This window comes from Anomalospiza imberbis, chromosome 19 (assembly GCF_031753505.1).
Source record: "Anomalospiza imberbis isolate Cuckoo-Finch-1a 21T00152 chromosome 19, ASM3175350v1, whole genome shotgun sequence".
NCBI lineage: Eukaryota > Metazoa > Chordata > Aves > Passeriformes > Viduidae > Anomalospiza > Anomalospiza imberbis.
Window position 1 is genome coordinate 82,977 of NC_089699.1, and position 22,099 is coordinate 105,075.

The following is a 22,099-nucleotide window of genomic DNA, read 5'->3' on the forward strand; positions in this document are numbered from 1 at the left end:
TGGGGTGTTAATTTTTTCTGAGCTTATTTTCTCACACCCACAGTTTGTGACAATCGGATATTTATTCACTACATTTGCAACAGTTTACTAGAAAAGCATTTTAAAAATTACTAAGTATAAATATACACATTACATTAAAGTGCATTAACAAGAAACAAAATGTGATCTCGCACCAAATTGAAGTGTATTCCCATAATCCTAAAGACAAGTGTGGCAAAGTGATACAGATGCACATACACAAGTCAATACTTACCATTATAACATGTAATAATTTGCATTCTGAAATTCTTCTGTTTATGATTGAAAAACATTGTTTATGATTATGGTTTGTCTACCAAACGAAACATTTTCTTTGGGACGTACCAACGGTGCATATGTGAATTTTGCTTTTTTCATTTTGAAGTTCGGTTGCTTGATTAGGGGAATGTTCTCATTTATTTTTAAAGAATGGATCTACATTGCCTAATACACATTTGTGTAGATGGAATTTAATATTAGCATGAGATCTCTCCTATCCTTTACACCATACCTTCATACCATCCATGTCAAGTCTTTAGGGACCTGGCTTAGCTTGAAACAGCTGCATCACTTTAAGACTTCTAGTTCTGCTGAGGTCTTCTAGGCTCCAAATGGCTACAAAATATTTAATTTAGAATTTTCAAAAAAGCAAACTGATCTTTGTATAGGAGGAAGAAAATAATTTTAACTCTGCTTATTGTCTAATAAATGGGCAAACTGTCTGTAATCTACTCCTGTGTGTATTTTGCATATATATTTGTAAATATATGTATATACATGCATATGTAAATACGTATGTGCAAGCACATGTATTCTTTTTTATATAGTCTGTGTGTATTACTGGCATTTATACATGTTTCATCTCCTTGCATCAGGCCCTTATTTTCCTCAGATCCATTACATAATCAATCCTACAATACTTTAACCATAAATCCTGTCGTACACAATTTATAGAATGTGTGAAGATCCAAAATGCTTTAAAAATTTTGCTAGCCTGCAGTGTAAAAGACTATTCACTACTTTCAGAGAAATAATCTTTGAAAACTGTTTTGGTTTTTTGATTGTTTACTTTCCAGACTTCTTAGATATATTAATGAACTATGTGTCAAAAGAAATTACATTTGTTCCAATGGAGTATGATGCAGGAGTAAATTATAATCTTCGGATGCTTGACAATTCGGTTGCATAATTACCTACATTCCCTTCCTTTTCCTTTTCCCTTTTTTCAAATCACAAAATTTTAATCAGGTGAAGATTGAACAAAGGTTCATCTGGGTAGATGTTGCATGAAACTGTTCTGCCTGTGACCCTGAGTAATCAATGTCTCTTTAGCAATGCTTTATGGCTTCGACTGTATACATTCTCAAAATAAATGGATGAGCACATCTCACAGACTGCTCTTAAGGGCATCTCAGTGGTATTGAGACTAAAGAAATACAGTACCAAAGTACCTTGAGGAATTTAAAATCAGTTCCTTGCTTTAAAATATACAAAATACTTTTAAAAAATATTTATCAATCTATTTAAATATTTACAATAAGCAGAGTTAAATTAAAAAGGAGCCTGGGTGGACAGTGCTGGGAACCTAAGGACTAGCTACTTGTGGGGTTTAGTTTTGGTTAGTTTTGATTTTTTAACACATTAGGATGGAAGGAAAGAGGTCTATAAAACAGGAGATCAATAACTCTTTGCGGCCATGTCAATAGGAGCAGTTGGGTACATGCTTCAGCAGTCTAGTATAGTGGCCAGCAGGTGTCCAGCCTAGGAATATGGCATGGAGGTTTCCTTCCCATCAGTATAGCGACTCTCTTTCCAAGAAGATAAAGGCAGCTGAACAGAAAGAGGACTGGAGGGCTAGCACACACTTGGGTGTTACCCTTGAGTGGGACAGAATGGGAGCAAGGAGCTTAACTGGCTCTAGAACTCTGAAGTACTCTCAAGCCTGCCACTTTGGATGTTGCTGAGAGAGCTACATTAGGAGTTTCTCACCTTCGTATTGATGCTTCTTGCAATTAATTAAAATGATAAAAGATTTTACACTGCTAATACGTTTTTTTAAACTGCTTAGTGAATTAAATTCTGACTCTTTTTTTCCTCACAGTCAATAAAGGAGTCCTTTGATTTGACCACTCTCATTCAGTAAGCATCTCCTGCTGTCATAAATACTGCAAGCCATTGGTAGGTCTGTGCTGAAAACAGCACAAGAGCATTGGCAGGCCCAGTCAGAGCGATTGATCTTTGAGTTGAAGAAAATAACTTGTATAGGCAAATGAGGCCTTTCTGTGAACACTGGCTTTACTTACGAGATTATTTATGGTTTCTTGTTGAACTATGTCTCCTTGTCTTCCTAACTTCCTTTTCTGTCTCAAATCACATAAAATCACAACATAAAACTTTTTCCAGTTTAACCGTAAAAGTATTATGTACAGAAAATGAAACATAGTGTGGAAAGTCAGTATGATAAGCACAAATTACATTCTGTCACGTATAAAGCAGTCTAGACAATTTGCAGAATGTACAGAAACTTAAACTTGTGCCAAAACCTGAGGTCAAAGGAATAACCATTTAGTTCGATAACTGCATAGCATTATCTAGCAAAGAAATCCAGAGATCAAAGCACACAGTAAGACAAAAAAAAAAAGTCTGAGAATCTGAATTCATCTTTGGAAAGGTTTATAGTTTCTGCTTTTTGAAACAACAGAGAACTCCAATCTGAAAGCTGTATCAGGCCTTCATGTATCATCTGAAGCAGACTCCAAGGATATAATCAATTACGCTGTGGATTCAGTTTTTCTCTAGCCTTCTGGAGCTATCAGTGCTGTGTTTCAATTATCAATTTAGTCTTTAGCAAAGTGGACCTAAGTTCAGTAAGTAAGCTGTTACAACTGGGAAATGTCATTCACTACAATTGCTGCCACTAAATTAATAAGACTTTAAAATAATGGACTACATAGGATGTAAAACCAGTTTATTCTATGAAGCATCCATTTCTTTTAAAAGTTATGATTCTAACTTTCCGATTTCTCTGCAAGGTTGTCCTAACACTGCAAAACCATTTTGAAGAAACTTCCGAAATGGAAGCTGGTATCTGAGATCATTCATTAGAGAATGGTTCATGGTTTTGGCACTTTGTTTCTGTTAAAAATTTAAAGCGGATACTGAGTTTTAAGGGATTAGGGTCTTTCAGTTTTCAGTTATTAAGTGGAACAATTTTGGCACCTGAAAGCCAATATTCCTTTGCTACTACTAAGAAAATGGAATCTGTTACATTTAGTCTGTTTTGAAGATTGTTAATGCAGCTACAAAGGCTAGACAACTTTTTATAAGCAGATTTGAGATGTGGGATGGAGTAGCATGATTTATAGTAAAAAAAATTACATTTCTTGAGTGGTTTTGGGTGGAAAAAAATTAAAATGCCTTTTTTGCCTTCCTTTTCTATTCAGTACCATGCCATCATAAAAATGATGAATAATTCTATCATGTTTCCTCAAACAGCAAAAATGGCACTTTGAACTTCCATAGATTAAGCCAGGGGGTGGGGAAATGGGATAAATGGGGAAGAAAAAAACCTCAAAAATAAACATGTTAAAACCTTCCCATGATGCTAACATTGCCTTTTATGGATGACTAGCATGTTTCAAAGTAGTTCAGTCTCTTTCCTAAGTCTACCCACTCTGTAAGTCATCTGGAAACTTGCACCATCATTTCTTTTATATGCAAAATGGACACTTTTTCAGAATATTCTACTAGTCATCTTCTCCATGTTACTTTCAATATTTTTCAATGCTCTAGGGAAATTTTACTGAAAACAGTGTATGGAATTGTGGGCTAATTTTGTTTCCTTAAGATCTGCCAGGATCCATTCAGCTCCTTTTTTTTGTTTTTTTTTTTTAGTACTACCTCAGAATACCACTTGTGAGATCTGCTGAGGACACTGTCTGTAATGTGCCTTTCCAAAAACAGGATTTCCAGATGATAATTGCAAAGGTTACAGGTTTAGGCAGAAATACATTTACATAAATCAAAGTTACAGATATTTTCAAAATTAAATTAGGGCTGAGCCAATTAATCTAAAAAATCTAAAAAGTTAGCAAATTCAAAAACCTAATGGAGACCTCTAAATTCCTGAGATTATTATCCATCTCAAACTCTTTTCCCTTCACAGAGAACAGAGAACATAGGGAAATTATATTTAGCCACACAACACAGTGATTTCATAAATATTATCTGAAAACCTACATATAATTCCACTTTTCTGAAAATATGCTTTTCCTGTACCTTCCAAGTGAGCAGTTTCTGGTGATGCATAGCAAGAGCCTACTTGTGTTCATAAAAGCTTTTTAGTTAACATAAGATGTATAACCACAATGTTCCACCTTTTACCGATAAAGCTATTTTTCCATTAAGATGTTGTCTAGCTAATCAGCTTCCAAAGAGACCTGGTAAGCAGACTAGCCCCCAGTTACCAAAGCAGATGGCCCAGCCCTAAACTATTTTTGTTTCTAAAATAAATAGCATTGAAAATCTTTATTTTCTAAACACTTTTCAGTTCCTTGTCATGCTCACACACATGTTTCTGGGTTAGTTACAACTTCACCATTTTTTTCAGGCTCATCTTTCAGAAACTGCTCCACTTCAATAGAATCCACCTTGGCATCTTCAGGAGTTTTGTTTTCAGATTTGTTTAATTCCTCTCTTTCTGCTGCTTCTTCTTTTGTATGTGCTTCTTCTGATTTTTTCTTAATGCAGAAGAAATTTCCCAAGGCCAATACAAGGGCGGAGGTGGTAACTTCAATTCCAGCAATAATGAAAACAAACATATACCTCCCCATTGCATCCAGGAGTTTTCCTGAAAAAGGCAACATTTCAGGTAATTAACAGAAGTTATTATCTTGCAGTAAATATTTTTCTGATTTTTTAAAACATTTTAACTCTCCTGTCTAGAATCACCATGACTACCTAACCAAGTTTTTTGAAAAAGGATTTAAACAAGTTTGCAACAAAATATTTCTTAATTACTTCAGTTCAGTTTAACAATCACTGACACTACATGACATACCAAAACACATACTCAGCTGCACACACAGAGGCATGCTGTTCATCTGAAATAAAACCAGCCTCACCTTCAGATGCAAGAGATCAAACACATGCTTTGTATTTCAGATAAAAATGTGCACATCCATGGATGGGATCTGTGTCATCTGTATTATGATCTGATCATTGTTATCCTCTTGCTTCCAATCTCATTTACCTTTATACACGGGTAGTGCACTGTCTGCTTAAAATGCCAATCTTACTCAATAGTCAGTCTGGAGTAACTGATTTTGACAGTCGTAAAGGTACATTTTCACAGGACTCAGTGGATGTGAAAGAACAGGTGGGAGGATATGAAGGAAGTGCCTCTCCAAGCCTGAAGATCGGAGGAAGTCGTGCATAATACTGGTTTCCCCATGAAGGAGGTTTTGTCAAAATAAAAATACTTGATGTTTTAAATGTCTGGTATAAACAGTAAACATTCTACGGCAGTGACCTGGTGGGTTTTGGGAGGGAAAGAGTGCTTCAGTTCAGGGTCTGTAAAATGTATGTTCTTTGATTAGTAATTAATTTGTATTTTGACTTCAAATTAATGAATTTTACTATTTTGTCATGTCCCCTTATTCTTGGGTTGTAAGATGTGCGATAGAAGCACTCTACCTTCCTTAAATCAATCCAGTTTTATAGTCCTTGTAAGATTTTTTTCTTCCTTGAGATATTTTCTTTCCTTCTCCAAATCTACCGTGGATATAGAGAATGCATCCTAGTATTTCCCAAAGAAAATTTACAGGTTTCATATTCTGAATCCCAGTCAGCTATCTATCAATAAGAAATTCAGTGCAGGGTTTCAGAGGAGAAATAGCAGCATCTCCAGATGGCAGTTTAACCAATCCTGAAATAGATCCAAGAAGGAAAAGGTTTATTCCATTCCTTCTTGGAGTATTTCAGAGTGTAACTGCAGAAGGCCTTTGAAATATGTGCAACACTAGCACAATCTGCATTTCTCGAGTGACTCACATCTTTTTCTCAGCTCCCTTATATTTTGTGTAAATGAATGCAATGCACACAATTTTAAATTCTGAACTAAATGGCATACTTGCCTGCTGATGGTGGACCAATCAGAACAGCCATAGCTTCTGCCAGGAGTACTAAACCGATAGCACTGGAAAACTTCTGTGTACCAACGATAGCCATGAGAACTTCAAACTGAAGAGCACCTACCATTCCATAAGAAATGCCAAAGAAAATGCAAAAGACCACCAGCCCACTATAATCAACAGACATGGAACCCATGAGATCTGTAAAGCCATTAAAAATCATAGCAAAACTGAAGAGGTAGACACAGCGTGGTCTAACCCATTTAAGACCAGCTACCATTCCACAGATTGGGCGAGCAAAGATATCAATGAATCCCAGAATAGTCAGAAGAAAAGCTGCTTTGGTGTCTTGATATCCTAAATCCTTGGCGTAACTCACAACAAACACTGGAGGAACAAAGAGGCCAAGCACCATAATAGATGCTGCTAGTGCATAGATTACAAAACCACTGTCTTTAAACACACTGAAATCCAGAAGTTTTTTCTTCACTTTCTTCTCAACTGGCTCTTTGGTAGCTTCAGCCTTTTTGGGTGGCTCCAAAGGTCTCATTAATGCTCCACATACACAGCAGTTGAGCAGCATCCCACCCAGGATAAGGAATCCTCCTCTCCAACCATACTCATGCTGTAGTATCTGCCCCAACGGTGAGAGAGCACAAAGAAACACTGGACTCCCAGCAGCAGATAGCCCATTGGCTAAGGGCCGGCGTTTGTCAAAGTAACGGTTTAACATGATGAGTGAAGGCTGAAAGTTTAGTGCCAAACCCAAACCTGTGGTAGAGGGTACATAAAAATTAATACTGGCCTACAATATCATTGTTACAGATATTCTAGTTGCAGTTTTCCTGACTCATGAATTAAGAGAAAATAGTTTTATTCCAAATGGACAAATGAATCCTAAAATAACACAAAGTATTCTACCCCCATAGTATTCTTGTACTTTATGATTACACTTCACACTATTAAACATTCATAACAAAAATAAATGACTTTTTAATTCCACGTTTATCTGCCATCTTTATAAAAGCCCAGCTGGATGATCCTTATGCTTCAGGTATTTTTCACTTAAACAAAACTTCAGCCTAAAGGTAAGACCTAAGTGAACTCATTTTCAGCATAGTACTTACCAGTAATCACACCTGCAGTTAGATAGATCTGAATGATGCTTGTGCAGAAGGAAGCTATCACCATCCCCATTGAGGCAAAAAGGCCACCCACCAGCATGACAGGGCGACAACCAAAGCGATTGACACACACGCTACAAAGTGGACCTAGGCAAGAAAAGCAGGTTATGGTTCCTAAGATAAGCCAACTTTTGCAACTGATTTTTTGACACTTTGTATTTCTTTGGTAGAGTTCCAAGTGTAATATTCAGGGTTGGAATCAATGATCTTAAAGGTCTAAGGTCTTTCCAACCTCAGTGGTTCTGTCTCATTTTGTACTTTGTCCATAAAGTCAGGCCAATCAGGAAAAATGTCCTTTCCTCTGTAGTCAAATATTTAAATCCTTTTTGTCTTCAGAGTGCCTTGTGATTTTTCTTTTTCATCATCTTTAGCAACTACTGACTTACAAAGATGTAATTTTAAATAAACTGGATGGGCTTAAAAATCTTTTGATTTATGTGATTAATAGGAATTCTTCCTTAGAATGCCTTATTTGCACACAAGTAATGATATGCAGTCATGATACAGACTGTAAATGGCTGTAAGATTTACAAACTTAATTGTATGACACAGTACTGTTTCAAAACCAGATAACTACTCACCTGTTCCATAAAGCATGGCCAACAGAATGGAGGAAATCCATGCAGTGTCACTATATCCAATGCCAAATTCCCGGATAAGTTCTTTAAAGAAGACACTAACTGCCTTAGGAAAGGCATAGGAGAATCCTGTGATGATAAAACAGCCAAAAAGGACAGCCCAGCCCCAGCCTCCATCAGGGGCTTTAACACCTGATGGACCATCATCAGCTACTACAGCTCCCATGATGAAGAAGCTTGTGTGTTCCCTAGGAAAGAAAAAGCAATTATTATCTCTAAAATTGCACTACCATTTAAACTAAGGCATGGAACTACTTAAAAAATAGTTTTATATATAGTTTTGATACTTAAAAAACAGTGCAGTTTTAACTATTTCTTGTTTGAGTTTAGTTTTTACAAAGCTTGCAAAAATACGTGAAAATGAGATGCACACAGCTGAGTTTTAAATGAATGGCCCTGCACAGCTCTCAAAGTCAGAGCTGAATTTCATCCAAATTACTGCTTCATCAAAAAAACAAAAGCCATAACAGCATTTCAGGGGTGTATCTGGCTTTCACAAATATATAATAACTACCGCATTAAAGTCTGTAGGATTTTTTGTATAAGACCTTGTTACATGATGCTCCTGGCCTATTCACTTAGGAGACTTGGTGCATCACAAGTGCTCTGTGAAATGGTGAACTAATCACCCAGATTTTTTATTCCCCACTGAGGACAGCTATACAGCCCTGATACACTATTATCTTGAAAAGATAGAAAGATCCCTTTGAGATGATGATTTTTCACACATCAAGTTCAAATGGTAAACTGCAATGAAAATCCTCAAGAGCCATTTTTGTGGATGCTGGGAGTTAGTAACTGAAGCAATGCTCAGTATAACTGCCGGCCTGAAGCAAATACTTCCCATTGTTGTTATTACATGATCAGTATGAAAAAGTAATATTTGATAAATCTTGGCTCATATGTATAAAGAACAAGAATAAGATGTAAAATTGAAGCACCTGAGGGGGTATTGTCACTCGCACTACTTCCAAGTTGTCCGAATATTTCATCTGGGGTGAAGGTTTAAAATATTGGGGTAAGGGTTGGGCAGTTTTCGTTCATTTCCATTACCCATCTAATAGCAACACAAAGTTAGTAATAATATATGAGCATGCTTTGTTGAAAACAGCAACTGGCAATCTCTCCAGACTGCTTATACAGTGCTGGGTGGGGACATTCAGTGCCTTACGGCATTCATCTCTGCGCACAGGCTGGGACAGTCTCCTTTACTGCATCTACAGCGAAGTTCTAAGGGCAGCTTCTGCAGACCTACAGGGCTGAACCCCGATAGCAAACCACCCATGCTATATGAAGCGGCGAGTGGCTTTGAGAAGAAACACCGTTAAGAATTATTTGACAGCACGCTTGTTCCTTCCAGAAGGGAACTGTCCAAGATTTTCCGGGGGAGAGAAGTCAACTCGGCAGCCGGCGCACCGAGCCTGGTGCGGACGCGGCTCGGAGGAAGACCCGGTTCCCCCAGCCGCACTCCGAGCTTCGGGCAGAGGTTGCAGGAGCCGCCCGCCCGCGGCCCTGCGTGACCCCGCGCGGTGATGCCCCAGCAGGGCGCGCGGCGGCCGCCGCACCGAGACGTGCGGGACGTGACTCCCGGGCGGGGGGCGGCGCTGCCCGCGAGTTGCGCGCGCGGCCCGGGCGGAGCCGGGGCCGCACCCCCGCCGAGCGCTCGCAACCGCCGTTGCCGGAGTCCGGTGCTCCCACAGGAGAGGGAAACATCTCCCTTCCTGGCCGTTCTTGAGCTCTTCCATGCCCAGCAGAGCAAGTCAGCCTGTAAGAGACACATTCTGTTGCACCTGCCTTATGAAACTGACCATCTTTGCCATGAGGAACAGTCTCTAAGACGGTTTCATGTTTTGCTGTGATGAAAGAGCTAGACTTGCTGACGTGAGGGAACCTGGCCTACTTTCAAGTATTTCATAAAAATAAGTCTACAGGGAAAAACACAGTAATATCCATTTACTCTTCTTTACATCATATCTACTACCACATTTGTTTAAAAATCACCATTAACTGGCACACCAGATCATCAATGACATCTTTTCAAGAGTGGTTCACACACATGCCTCAAAAACAGCTCTCTTAAAGGGAAAGGCTGAGAGAATTCGGATGGTTCAGCATGCAGAAGAGGATGCTCTGGGGAAGCTTTTTTGCACCTTTCCAGTGCCTGAAGTGGCTACAAGAAGGCTGGATAGGGACTTGTTGCAAGGGCATGCAGTGATAGAACAAGGGGGAATGGCTTCAAACTGACAGTAGGTTTAGATTAGGTATTAGGAAAAAATTCTTTAGTGTGAGGATGATGAGGCCCTGGCAAAGGTTACCCAGAGAAGCTGTGGCTGTCGCATCCCTGGAAGAGTTCCAGGCCAGGTTGGACAGGGTTTGGAGCAATGTGGCCTAATGGAAGGTGTTCCTGCCCATGGCAGCAGGTTGGAACGAGATTAACTTTAAGGTTTCTTCCAACCCAAACCACTCTATGATTCTACAGTCAATATTATTCGTCTGTTTTCGTCCAATGCTTGTTCATGTTAACACATCAAAATAAAAAGACCATTAACCAGAACTAAATGAACCCTGTCTCCATAAACACAGCAAGAATGCACTTCATCCTGTTGTGATGTGCCTTACTAGGCTGAGACTGTATTCACCTCCTTAAGAGGGGAATAAGAAATAATAAGGAAGTAGCGTGGAGGTTCCTTTGCAGAATGTATAAACGAGGGGTACCACCTTTAGAAAAGGCAGGCTTATGGCTGATCTGCACTGGCAAAATTTTTATTTAGGATTTTGCTACAGTGTTAGGATGCCATCAAAATGCTAAGATAGGAGGCTACTGCCTAACTACTGCAACAGCTTGTTTTGCTTTCTGCTTTTGCTAGCTCAGCCCTATTTAGAGGCAAAGGATTAGATTTAACTGGCTGTGGCTCAGTTTCATATCTCCACAACAGACATGATAGTATTGTCAGTATTTATTCCAGATTCCTTCTATCATGAATGGGTTCTTGCTTTGGTAATGTGCAAAATGCAGGTAGCATCTGGGGCTTCATCTTCCTGATATTATCTTCTTGTTGTCATGGAAACTAATATAGATTCAGTTAGGAGGAAACTTTGGGTAACATTGTGGGTGATGTGATGGTGTGGTTTCAGGGATGATGCATGTAAAAAGTGAACACTTGTGTTATAAAAAGGAGCAGCTAGAATTGCAAGAATCTATTATCTGTGTTTAGCCACTACTCTTATTGGCAACATAGCTGTACTTCATGGTCAGCAGTATGGGTAGGAAGGACATTTATGAGCATGTACACTGACCTATATAGCTTGAGAACTTCATGTTCTCAAGAAGAATTAATTTCAAGAATTCTCAAGAATAATTAATTTCTTCTAACTATGGCTGAAATCTACACAATCTTGAATTTCTATGATACAAATAAAAGATAGTTATCAAAAATAGAACATAAGCTTCCAAATAGGGAACCCAGTTCAGCCTAGACTTCAGTCTGGAGCCACACCCAGCTGAGAAATGTATAACTACAAAATAAGGAAGATGGTATAAGTGGAATAATGTAGACATTATTCAGTTTTTCTCCTTCAGTTTTTCTTATCTGTGAAACAAAGAAAATAATGATTCTCTCTTCATAGGGTGTTGGGGGTATGAATACCTTGAAAAGCATAGGCTGCTCAATGCTGTGTTAATAGGACTTATAAACCTCCTGTATTTGCCCAAAGGTATTAAAATCTAAGCAGACTAAACAAAATATGCATGTTATTCTTGATTTTAAGTCAGGATTCCTAAGACTAACCAACTCCACAGAAATTTTTTAGAAAATGATTCCTGAAAAAATGTTTTTATTTTAATATTCTCCAGACCCTTATGATAGCCCTCTACATATAGAACAACTACCCTTTGTATTGACATCACTGACATGTGCCTATTCAGCATGACTTTAACTCCTTCCTGCTTCTCTAAAGTACAAATGCATAAATCTTTAAATCAGATTTCATTACAACTCAGGTACCTCAATAGAAGCCATTTAGATAGGCCACTGGTATAACCCACTAGTGCATTTCTTGTGGCTTATCTGCTTAAATATTAGCCAGTTGAATTATATGTTCATTCCAAAGGCTGCTGCAAACTTCTGTTCCCTACAAAAGCATTACCATATTTATCAGTGCCTATCTTGACCTCCTGTCCTCCCTCCAAGGTCCCACAGTGACTGCCACTGTCCCATTATGGCATCCTCTATTTCAAATGAGAATTTTTCCAGATCTGCTGCCTTTCTTAAGGGTTTGCCAGTTTTCCCCATTCTCTCATCTCACTCTTACAACTCCTAGGATAAGTCTGTGTTGTCTGTAGCTGCAAGTGATGTTCCATACAAAATCTTGACTATTAACCATTCTCCAGTCCCCATTTAGCCTCAAAACATCTTAGCTGTTCACTGCTGCTGCACAGTGAGTAACATTCATCACAAGTTATTAGCAGACCGCACTGAGAGTAAATTCACACTGCAATTTCGTGTGTAGCAGATAATGCTAACCAGTCTAAATTCTATTATCTGGCTAAAGTGTTCTATAGGGAAAGCTGTGACTATTTATTTGCTTGTTTTATTTTATATAACGAAACGTTGCTGAATCCCAACTTCAGTTAGGAACAACTTACAATTAATTTTCATGTATCATGAAAATTAATTTCAAGCCTGCAGCTGTGATGGCTTTGCAATGTGTTCAAGCTTTAGAAAAATATAAATGCTTGACAATTGCTTATAGTAAAGAAGTGTCCTTATATTGTTTAGTATAAACCAAAAAGTGACAGAGATAGATAAATACTAATGAAAGATCTAGTCCTGTCACCAGCTGGGCATCTCTGCTTATTTTTGCAGACCATAATGGAACTACTCTAATATATAAAGTGCTCACATGTACATGCACTGTATCTCAAGCTAGGTGAGCACATGTAGCTGAATATAGTCAGAAAAGATCATCTGGCTCAGAGTGCAGCTTTGGACAGTCCAGCTGCATAATAGGGTGTCACACATTGAGATATGAGAATTGCCACTTCAGTCACAATTTTAAATGCCACCTTTTTATTTCTACAATATACCTTGAGTTATACTTCTGACTGAGCCACAAAAGGTGTACTGTACTAATAGATTCTGATTTACATTTTCAAACGTCTGCCACACTGCTTCCTCTGAAATAAACACTGCAAAACCATGCACGACTTTACTCTGTGACATCCTAAATTGAACGGTTTGCCCAAGAGGAGTGCATTTCCACTAGTGCTAACGGTCTGCGCCTGTGAGGAAGCTGAATTACTGAAATTCAACTCCACCTTTGTGTGCTTTTTCTTCTCTTCACAGAATTGCTTAGAAGGCAAGCCGCAGAGCCCTCCAGGTGGATTGCGAGCAGCATCAAAAAGAGGCTCTTTTCCAAGAGATGGAGAGGGGCTGCGGCGGCCACCGCGCGGGAGGGGGTGTGGGGGGGAGAGGGCTTGGGAATACAGTGGTGGTGGTCGCGGCGTCGCCACGGCCACGACCGCTCGCGCGGCGCTCCGGGGCGGGCACGTAGCCCGCGGAGCCCTCAGCCGAGACGGCTCCCGTGGAGCGCTTGGTTCGCCGCCGCAGCCGATGCTCACGCAGACCAGGGAGAAGCGGCGCCCGGGCGCCCCACCATTCTTCGTGTGCTTGCTGAGCCGAGTAATGGAGTTCATGCCCGGGACTGAGATGATGTCCTTATGAGGGAACAATCCCTCAGACTGCTCGTCGCTCGCTCTGAAGGACCTCAACGGTCACCGCTATGACAAAAAATTCCGAAATTCACCTCCGGAGGCTCGACACTGAAACAGGAGGTGAGCAGTAGCGAAAGGACCGCGGAGGCGAGAGACTCTTGTCCCCCAGTAACGGTGTGAGGCCACGAATGGCGGAAACAAAGCCCGAGCTCGCGGGTGTCCCACGAGCCACCGGTGTGGCACTGTACGTGCCCTCGGGCCGGCCGCACTAGGCGCCTAGGCGTGACCAGGCTGCCAGAGGGGAAGCCGGGGGCAGCGCTCTCTCGTAGCAGGCGGAGTGGGGATCGGTGGCCAGCACCGCTCAGCGCTCGGACAGCGCTTTCAGGCCGGTGGCGCTGAGGACACTGGGCGACCCATACGGCAACGGGGGTTTCCCGACGAAGAGGTGCGCCCGCGTGGCCCCATGAGCGAGGAAAAACGCAGCCGGCGGGACGGCGCCCCGCCGACCCTCGTGAGGTGGTGCCAAGGGGTGCGAGAACAGTCGGCGTCGTGCCCGCGTCCCCATCGGCGCCCAGCGCAGCCTCCGGGCAAGGGATGAGCCCGCGATTCCTACGCCGCGCTTTGCGCAAAGCTAGGGCGGCGCTCGGGCTTATCCGCTGGCCCGGGTGAGTCCCACGCAGAGAAGCGCCCTCGGTCAGCCCGGCGCTCTGGATTCGGCTCACCCGGCTCCGGACCCCCCACACCGCGCTCCCCAAGGCGTTCGTCCGCGTGCGCCAGGCAAGGACTCAACATCCCGCACGACGGCTCCGCCTCAGTACCTGAGTCACGTCCCGCGTCTCAGTGTGAGGATGCCCGTGCTCGCGCCGGACCGCAGCCCGCTGTCCCCGTGTGCCCACGCAGACCCGCCAGAGCCCGTCTGGTCCCGCCGGCTGGGGAGCGCTCCCGCGCGGCTGGTCTGTGCTGCTCGCCCCGCCCTGCCACACGGGGCGCGCCCTGGGTCCTATTGCCGCCGCCGTGACTCCCTCCGCTACAGGTCCTTCGGCGCAGGGGCCCCGGCTCCGGCCGCGTGCAGCGCGGCTCCGCCGGCGCGGGCTCGGAGCGGGGCCCCGGGGCCTCACAGGGCATCACCACGAGCTTTGCGCTGCTTGCGTAGAGTGCAACGCAGGGCTGGATCCTGCCGGCATGAACACTGCGCTGGCTGTCCGGAAGAACAGGACCTGAGCAGTGGACTTGAATTTATGAATGGATTTCTGCGGTTGAGGTTTGTTCTGTGCTGCCGTTTCTGTTTTCCCAGGAGCGATCACAGTTTCCTCATTGTCTCCACCCATGAGAATTACTCTTACGAGCTTCCTTGCTTAATTGTTTTCTTCTTAGAACTTTTGAGTGTGATACTGTGCATTCTTGTAGGCAACCCCAGGCTTCTCTCCTCATCCTTTACCAAGGGAGTAAATATTATACTACTCCCTGCAAATATGATTTCATAACATACTCCTCCTTTTACATCCGGATGGAATGAGCTTTCTGCATTAATCTCTTGTGACTCAACTGAGATTGAGTTTATAGATTACAATCCAACAAACGCTGGATTATACAACTGATGTGCTGATATTGCTATGTAGCATCTATCAAAGTTGTGGTAGGATTCTCAAATGCAATACAGAAAGTAGCACTCCTATGGCTACCTGGGGCTTAGGAAATTCAGGAGTAGGTGCTCCATTCTCTTGTGTGCTTCTAGCACACAATCCAATATACAGGGGAGTGACCTAAAAATCCTGTGTTTGGTTTAGGCAACACCTAAAATCCTGTGTTTGGTTTTTGGCCCCTCACGACAAGACAAACATTGAGGGGCTGGAACATGGCCAGAGAAGGGCAACGGAGCTAGGGAAGGGTCTACAGCACAAGTCTGATGGACAGTAGCTGAGGGACCTGGAGAGACTCAGCCTGGAGAAAAGGAGGCTCAGGAGACACCTTGTCACTCTCTACAACTACCTGAAAGGAGATTGTACCAAGGTGGGCATCTGTCTCTTCTCCCAGGTAACAAGTGTTAGAACAAAAGGAAATGGCCTCAAGTTGTGCCAGGGGAGCTTAAAATTGGATATTAGGAAAAATCTCTTCTCCAAACAGGTTGCCAAGCATTGGAATGGCGTGTCCAGGGAAGTGATGGAGTCACCATCCCTGGAGGTTAACAGCTGGACTCAATGATCTTGGAAAAAAAATATTTTCTAAATGATTCTATGATTCCTATAACCTATGTGGAGTTACACGGGGGTAGGATTCTAAGTAGGAGAGGATAGGTAGGATACAATATTGTATTTTGAGAACTATGACATTGTGCAAATTAGTAGCTTCTGATTTAAAACCTACTTGCTGAAATCATGTAATACCAAGGCAGGAACTGAAGCTTTTTTAATGACTTAGAAGTTTTTTTCTTTTTCTTGCACATTATGTTTGCATTGGCTATTGATTCAGTTTGCTGAGGTATAGTACTCATTTGTACATGTTTAAGGATTCATTGCATTAATGTGTGAAGATTATCAAGGCCATGTGGTTTATTTTGAGTAGATAACATACAGCCAATAAGACTGACACTGCTAATATTAAAGACTAGTAAAACCAGTTTTTGACTGTCCACTATTATCTGAATTTAGGCCATTCACTTGCAGACTAGGTGTATTCAGATTTCAGCATCAATCCCTGAATTGACATTGTGTAGACTGTAATATTTTTACTCACCATTAAAGTTTGTCTGTTTGGGGCACTGTTGAATCACTGGAAGTTATCAATTACTCATTTAGGGAACTAACAAGCATTTAACTACATGACTAGGGGCTGATGGTACATTGGAGAAGATGACAGCTAATTTGAAAGGGGGGCCAGTTGTGAGGAAGGGTTGAAAAGATAATGCGGTTGATAGGTTAGGCAATGGCTAATATAAAGGTGTAAAGAATGCCAGCAGTCAGAATGGTGTATGGATCTAGACATTTGCCTATTATGTGCTGATTTTGATGAGTGCTCTGAGGGGCCCACTGGACAATATAAATTGTGCCAGGACTTGCACAGTAATTTGTGTGTGTTCAGATGTAGAAAAACATTTTAAGCTGGGTTTCACCATTGTATTTTAAACCAGAAGTGATTCATATAAGTAAATTAACTAAATCACTTTAATAATTGCAGTATTGTCTAACTATAATTAGCTAACTGGAACTTGCTTTATTTCAGAAGTCAAATTGTTAGTTTGGATTCTAATTTTTATTAATAGTTACTGGTGAAAATAAACCCCTTCTTTCTTTAACTGGCATGGGGCTAGGACACACAATTCTCTTCTGATGACATAAGGAAAATTATATAATAACTACTGATAATGCTCTGTCTTCTCTAAATTAGTGTACTTCAGGTATCATTTGGGTGCAGCATTTGAGTTTCTGGAAGGCAAAAGCTGTTTATATGATCTAGAAAAAGAGAAGAATGACAGAACATTACAGGAAGTTTGCCTCATGACTTCCAGACAAACAAATCATCTAGAGTGACTAAGGGAATATCATGCTTTAGGCCTGCTTCATGTGTTACATCTTCCTCCATCTCACCTAGACAGTGTAAAGCAGTTTAGTTGATGGATACGGTTTTTAATAATTAAGTGCCTTGATGGCAAAATGTGTTTATCTGTTCTGCACGATCTCGTGTTGCAGTTGGTCTGAGTTTGTTTTACATGCTTTTTTTCACATGATGCAGTAGGAGTGCAGAGGAAGTTTGTTCACATGTGTAATGGCTGTACTTGAAAGGGGTAAAGAGTCTCTTTCCTGATCTGTGCTAGGGAGAAATTGTTTAATAATAAACAGGTGGATAAACAAAATGTATAGGAAGAGAAGTGAACGAGAGAATGAGATCTGAGAATGGGACAAGTACTAGCTGTGCTTTGGGAGAAGGGGGTTTTACTAAACAAGACCGGGGCTGCAGAGGAGCGTGCCCGTGCTCACAAGATCCAGAGAAGAGGCTGCTGAGAATAGTGAGGACGGAACGGAGAGAATGCAAGGAGGAGAGAACGCTGCTGGGTTCCTGGAAGTGAATGCAATGCGAGGAACTGAGAAACAGGAGGAGCGACAGACGGGGACGGGCGCTCCTCCCCGAGCGGGGGCCGGAGAGGAGGCGGCTCGCCGCCGAGCGGGCGGGCGGCAGCGGCCCTGTGGCGCTGGCGCCATGGAGACGGGCCTGCCGTCCGGCACGGCACGGCCCGCCCGCCGCCGCTCGAGGGACGGACGCGGCCTACAGCCGAGAGCGGGGGGATGAGGAGGTTCGTGCCCTCAGGGAGCGAGTCGCGACCGGGTTTTTCCATCGGAAGGCAGTGCGGTCGCACAGTTGTGCCGCAGGTTGTCCATGGGAGCTCCCGATGCGTCGCCTGCGCATCTCGCGCCCTTTTCTCTCTCTGGGGACCCACTGTCTTTCTGCACCCTTCTTGCTCAGTGCCCTCTTTTGTGCTGTCCCTGAGTCCTAAGCATTATCTTGTGCTGCTCTCTACTGCCTACATCTAACGGGTTGGACCTCGACAGTCTGCCTGCCATCTGCTCTTCTGCCTCAGAACATCTGACCCTCAGAGCCCTCTCTGGAATCCTTCCTTGTGGGGTCTGCTTCCTGCCAGACAGTCGTTCGGTTGGCAGTGTAGTCTTTTGCCGACACTCGATTGTCTTTTCCTTCCTCTGTGCACTTCAAATTTAGTTAATCTTTTTAATTGTGGTAGCTACCTGATCCATTTGGAACAACTGTAGCTGAAAGTGTAATACTGAAAGAGCAGATCTTTCAGTGTTGCATGTTATAGGCAGGGAGGCAGTACTGTTCATGAATATCCATAACAGTGACTTTTTAAAAAATCATCTACTTCTCCTTACCCAAATGAAGACGATATAACTTACACTATCTGTGCATGGTAGCATGATTTGAACATTGCCAACAAGAATCAGAATATGAAAACACTATTTTAATTAACTTAGGGATAAATGTGAAATCTTGGCCAGCAGAATTGAAAGACCATCAGATCATTGTGTCCTTTAGCATGGTTTGTTCCTCAGTATACCTGGGAACAGCAAACTTGAATTTATTTATACTTCTCACATCCAACGATCAGTGACTCATTTTTCGATCCTAGAGAACTGAAATTGTCTAGATTGTTGTGAAGAAAAATGTTATTTAAATTATGACATCCTTTAGCACAGAGATACTGCATAGCATTTTCTGGTCTGAAAATCTCTCATTTAAAGAGATTAAAGAGCCACTATTTGAAAGGCATGCTTGTCCCATTTGTTCTCTGCATCCCTGTGCTTTTTCAGAAGGGATTATCTGCAACCAGTGACACAGAATAATACTGTACAGTGAGAGAAGCTATATTGACTCCAGAGATTTTTCCAAATCTCTGGAGAGACCTGAACAAAAATAACAAATATTTTAAAAGCATCCATACTGCTTAAAAAAAATGATGTTGTTTTTTTTTCTTCTACAGAATTTATAATCAGTTAAGAGGCAAATATGGATAATAAACAATAGGAAGAGGTGGATGTGAAGCAAGTAAAGGGTTTTGCAAAAGGCTCTCTGTTGGCTATTTTCTTTTTAACTAAAAGCAGACAAGTCAGACACAGCAGTTAATATTGTTAATAAAAGAGAGGGCTGGACTCTGCCTTGACTCATCATACATATCTTGAAGAAAAGACAAACGTGCAGCTTGCAGGGTGGAAGGAATAAACACTTATTTCTTGTTCTGTCTGCACATAATTCTTGTTTAATGTAATTACTGTCTTCAGAAATAACAGTCTCTTTGCAATTATTCTCTGCTTAAAATTGTAATTGTTGTAAAATGTTGTAAACTGTGCTGGATCCAACTACATTTATAATGTAGAGATGGCTGGGTAAATTTTAAATAATTTTTTTTTAATTATTTTGGGTGATCTGGGCAAGACTCTGTAATTCATCAATTACTAGATTATTTGTGTTAATGTGGTGTATATGTAAATTAATTTAAAGCCATTTAGGAATTTTACATGGAGCATATCCTTTGGGATTGGAAGGAGGAATTTGGGTCTCTTAAACCCAGCAATTGCCTCTTTGCCAGGCTGAGCTGGATACTGATCACAATACAGCAGTCATTCTTTTGATCTGCCTTGCCCTTAAGGGTTTGGCATGAGCAAAGGAGGTGCAAAAATGTATGTTTAGACTACACTGAGACAGCACTTCCGATAGACCTGGTTTGTATGCATGAGTGCTGGCTATAGGATTAAATTACTTCAGATGAAGTGTAAATTTAAAAGCAAAATCTAGCACAATGTGAAAGTGAATATGCATTTAGCTGTTCGTTACTCTCCAGTTTTATTTCAGTTTTATCTCTGTAGGTATTATATGATCAGTCTTATCTAATCAAATGCAATGGTCATTCAGCTACACAAAAACTCTGTAATATAGAGTTGAAAGTAAATAGAAAGTTTCAGAACAGCACAAAAGCAATATAGGTTTGTTTGGCTGTGTGACAGGCTGCAGCAAACCTGTTAAGTCTTTAAGGAATTAATGCAGTTTTAAAGGTTCAGTGTATCTTTAGAGGAGGACTTACTGGTCTTGGTAGCAGTATCAGCTCCTCAGATTTGTTTGAAATCCTGATGTTACTGGTATTCTTCCACTGGATCGCAGAGAAACTTTTTTGTTGATAGCAATTAAAATATTGGGAGAGGAGGGGAAAAGATACAGAGCTACTTCTATTTTCAAATGTATCTAAAAGATCAGATTTCTGCTGGTCAGCCCATTGTTTTGCAGGTTTTTTCTTATGTAACAGAAAATTTTGAGTGGAGGAAGAACTCAGGTATACTTAAGTGGATGTCTTGCACTACTTTTCTGCAGATCTTCTATATTCTGTATGCAAGTAACCTTTTGAAGGATTGTCTTGGGTAATAACATATACTGTTATAATTGGTTTCCACTAACTCATGAGGAAGAGATGTTATGGTGCCTGTTTCTTTAGGAAATTACAGCATCCTCTATTAATAGTTACGTGTTATTGTTCAAAAATTTTATATGTGGATCCCTCATCCTTTTTAATGTGAATTTATTTTTGTTAGCTCTAAGAATAGTCACATAGGTCATCTGAATGAGGATTATGTGAACCTGAAACTTCACATGGAGCAAAAGATTCAAGAACTGGAAGACACTGATGACAGAAATTAGCATAAGAATGTTGGACAAGCAATGTTGTGTTGCTGCAGTGCCATCTAGCATTTTTTCAATTTTTTTTTTTTAATTAGCATGTTTTGGTTTAACATTGCTATAGTTGTATAAGCTTTTTTTTTTTTTTGTCTATTTTTTATTTCTCTAAAAATTGATTACATTTGTAATTACAGTTTAGAAAATTATGCCTTGCTTGTGTAGTAGCTGTTGTTGACAGCTACCCCTTGTGAGGAATTGCTAAGAATGTGTTTAGTAATGTGAGATTGTGTAAGATTACTTTATGTAGTAAGCACACTGTTAAATTTGTTAACCTTGAAACTACAGGAAAGGTCAGCATCTAGAAAGCAGCGGTAGCCTTAGGCAAGATGAATAAATGTACGCTGTTTATCATACTCCTATTTACAAGGTGCTTTTTTCCCCCCTTCTGCTTCTTATATTCCTGTATTTCACCACAAAAGGATCACGTTATTAATGGTGAAATTTTATCTTCAGCTGTGATACCCTAGAGAGGCATTATTCCACCTCTTGCTATATAACCAGCTTTAAAGAAAAACAAAACTTTCCTTCTTTGTCTTTGTATAAAAATGTATTTGATATTGGAATTCCTTTTACTAATTTACATATGAATGTCTTTAGTCTTTAGAACTAGGACACTTAATTTTTGTCCTGACAACCAAACCAATATATAATATAAATGGAAGCGGTTTTGTTAAGCAATTGTGTCTTCCACCCAACACCTGTCAATTCAAGTCTTGCTGCCCTCAGTATAGTAGTCCTGCTAAAATAATGAATCTTCATCCAGGACTCTCTTTCTCATGGGCTTCCCAAAGACAGTTTATGAACCTACCTGAAGAAGTGTGAGAACTGGAAGAATATTTGATAACTGGCTTGGAAGTTATGGTGCATTCTGTGGTTGAACTGTAATGATAAAGCTGGTTAGCTGCTGTCCACAAGCGTAAGGCTATGTCATCTAATACACATGGTTTCTCTTACCACAGTGGAGAAGAAGAAAAGTTATCTCCACTGTTTATGCTTACAACTAAAGAAGCACATCTTCCATGCTTGCCACTGGATCTCCTGCAGTTATTCCCCCTAATCTAACATGATTTTGTATTAATTAGACAAAATCCCTTGTGATCTCATTCTCTTGTTTTCAGTTGTACTTTATCAATTTAATTCATTGAAGTAGTTTCTCTCAAACTCTTTTTAATATACTTTATC

At 41.0% G+C, this 22,099-nt stretch overlaps 2 protein-coding genes across 3 annotated transcripts in view; one reads left to right on the forward strand and one right to left on the reverse strand.

Moving 5' to 3' along the window:
- Positions 1 to 950: 950 nt before the first annotated feature.
- SLC16A3 (solute carrier family 16 member 3) lies at positions 951 to 14,651 on the reverse strand. Of its 2 annotated transcripts, none has more exons than XM_068209796.1 (5): positions 14,503 to 14,651; positions 7,915 to 8,159; positions 7,277 to 7,420; positions 6,153 to 6,920; positions 951 to 4,867 (listed from the first exon to the last, which is right to left on the reverse strand). In XM_068209796.1, exons 2-5 carry the CDS (start codon positions 8,135 to 8,137, stop codon positions 4,581 to 4,583), a joined length of 1,422 nt encoding a protein of 473 aa, XP_068065897.1. In that variant the 5' UTR covers positions 8,138 to 8,159; positions 14,503 to 14,651; the 3' UTR covers positions 951 to 4,580. The 2 variants fall into 2 exon arrangements, with proteins under 2 accessions (XP_068065897.1, XP_068065896.1); XM_068209795.1 differs by lacking the exon at positions 14,503 to 14,651 and adding an exon at positions 13,289 to 13,424.
- CCDC57 (coiled-coil domain containing 57) overlaps positions 14,533 to 22,099 on the forward strand; it is a 29,512-nt gene continuing 21,945 nt past the window's right edge. The window contains exon 1 of the mRNA XM_068209781.1: positions 14,533 to 14,945. Within this exon, the coding sequence (XP_068065882.1) occupies positions 14,533 to 14,945 (413 nt within the window). The remainder of the gene's footprint in view (positions 14,946 to 22,099) is intronic.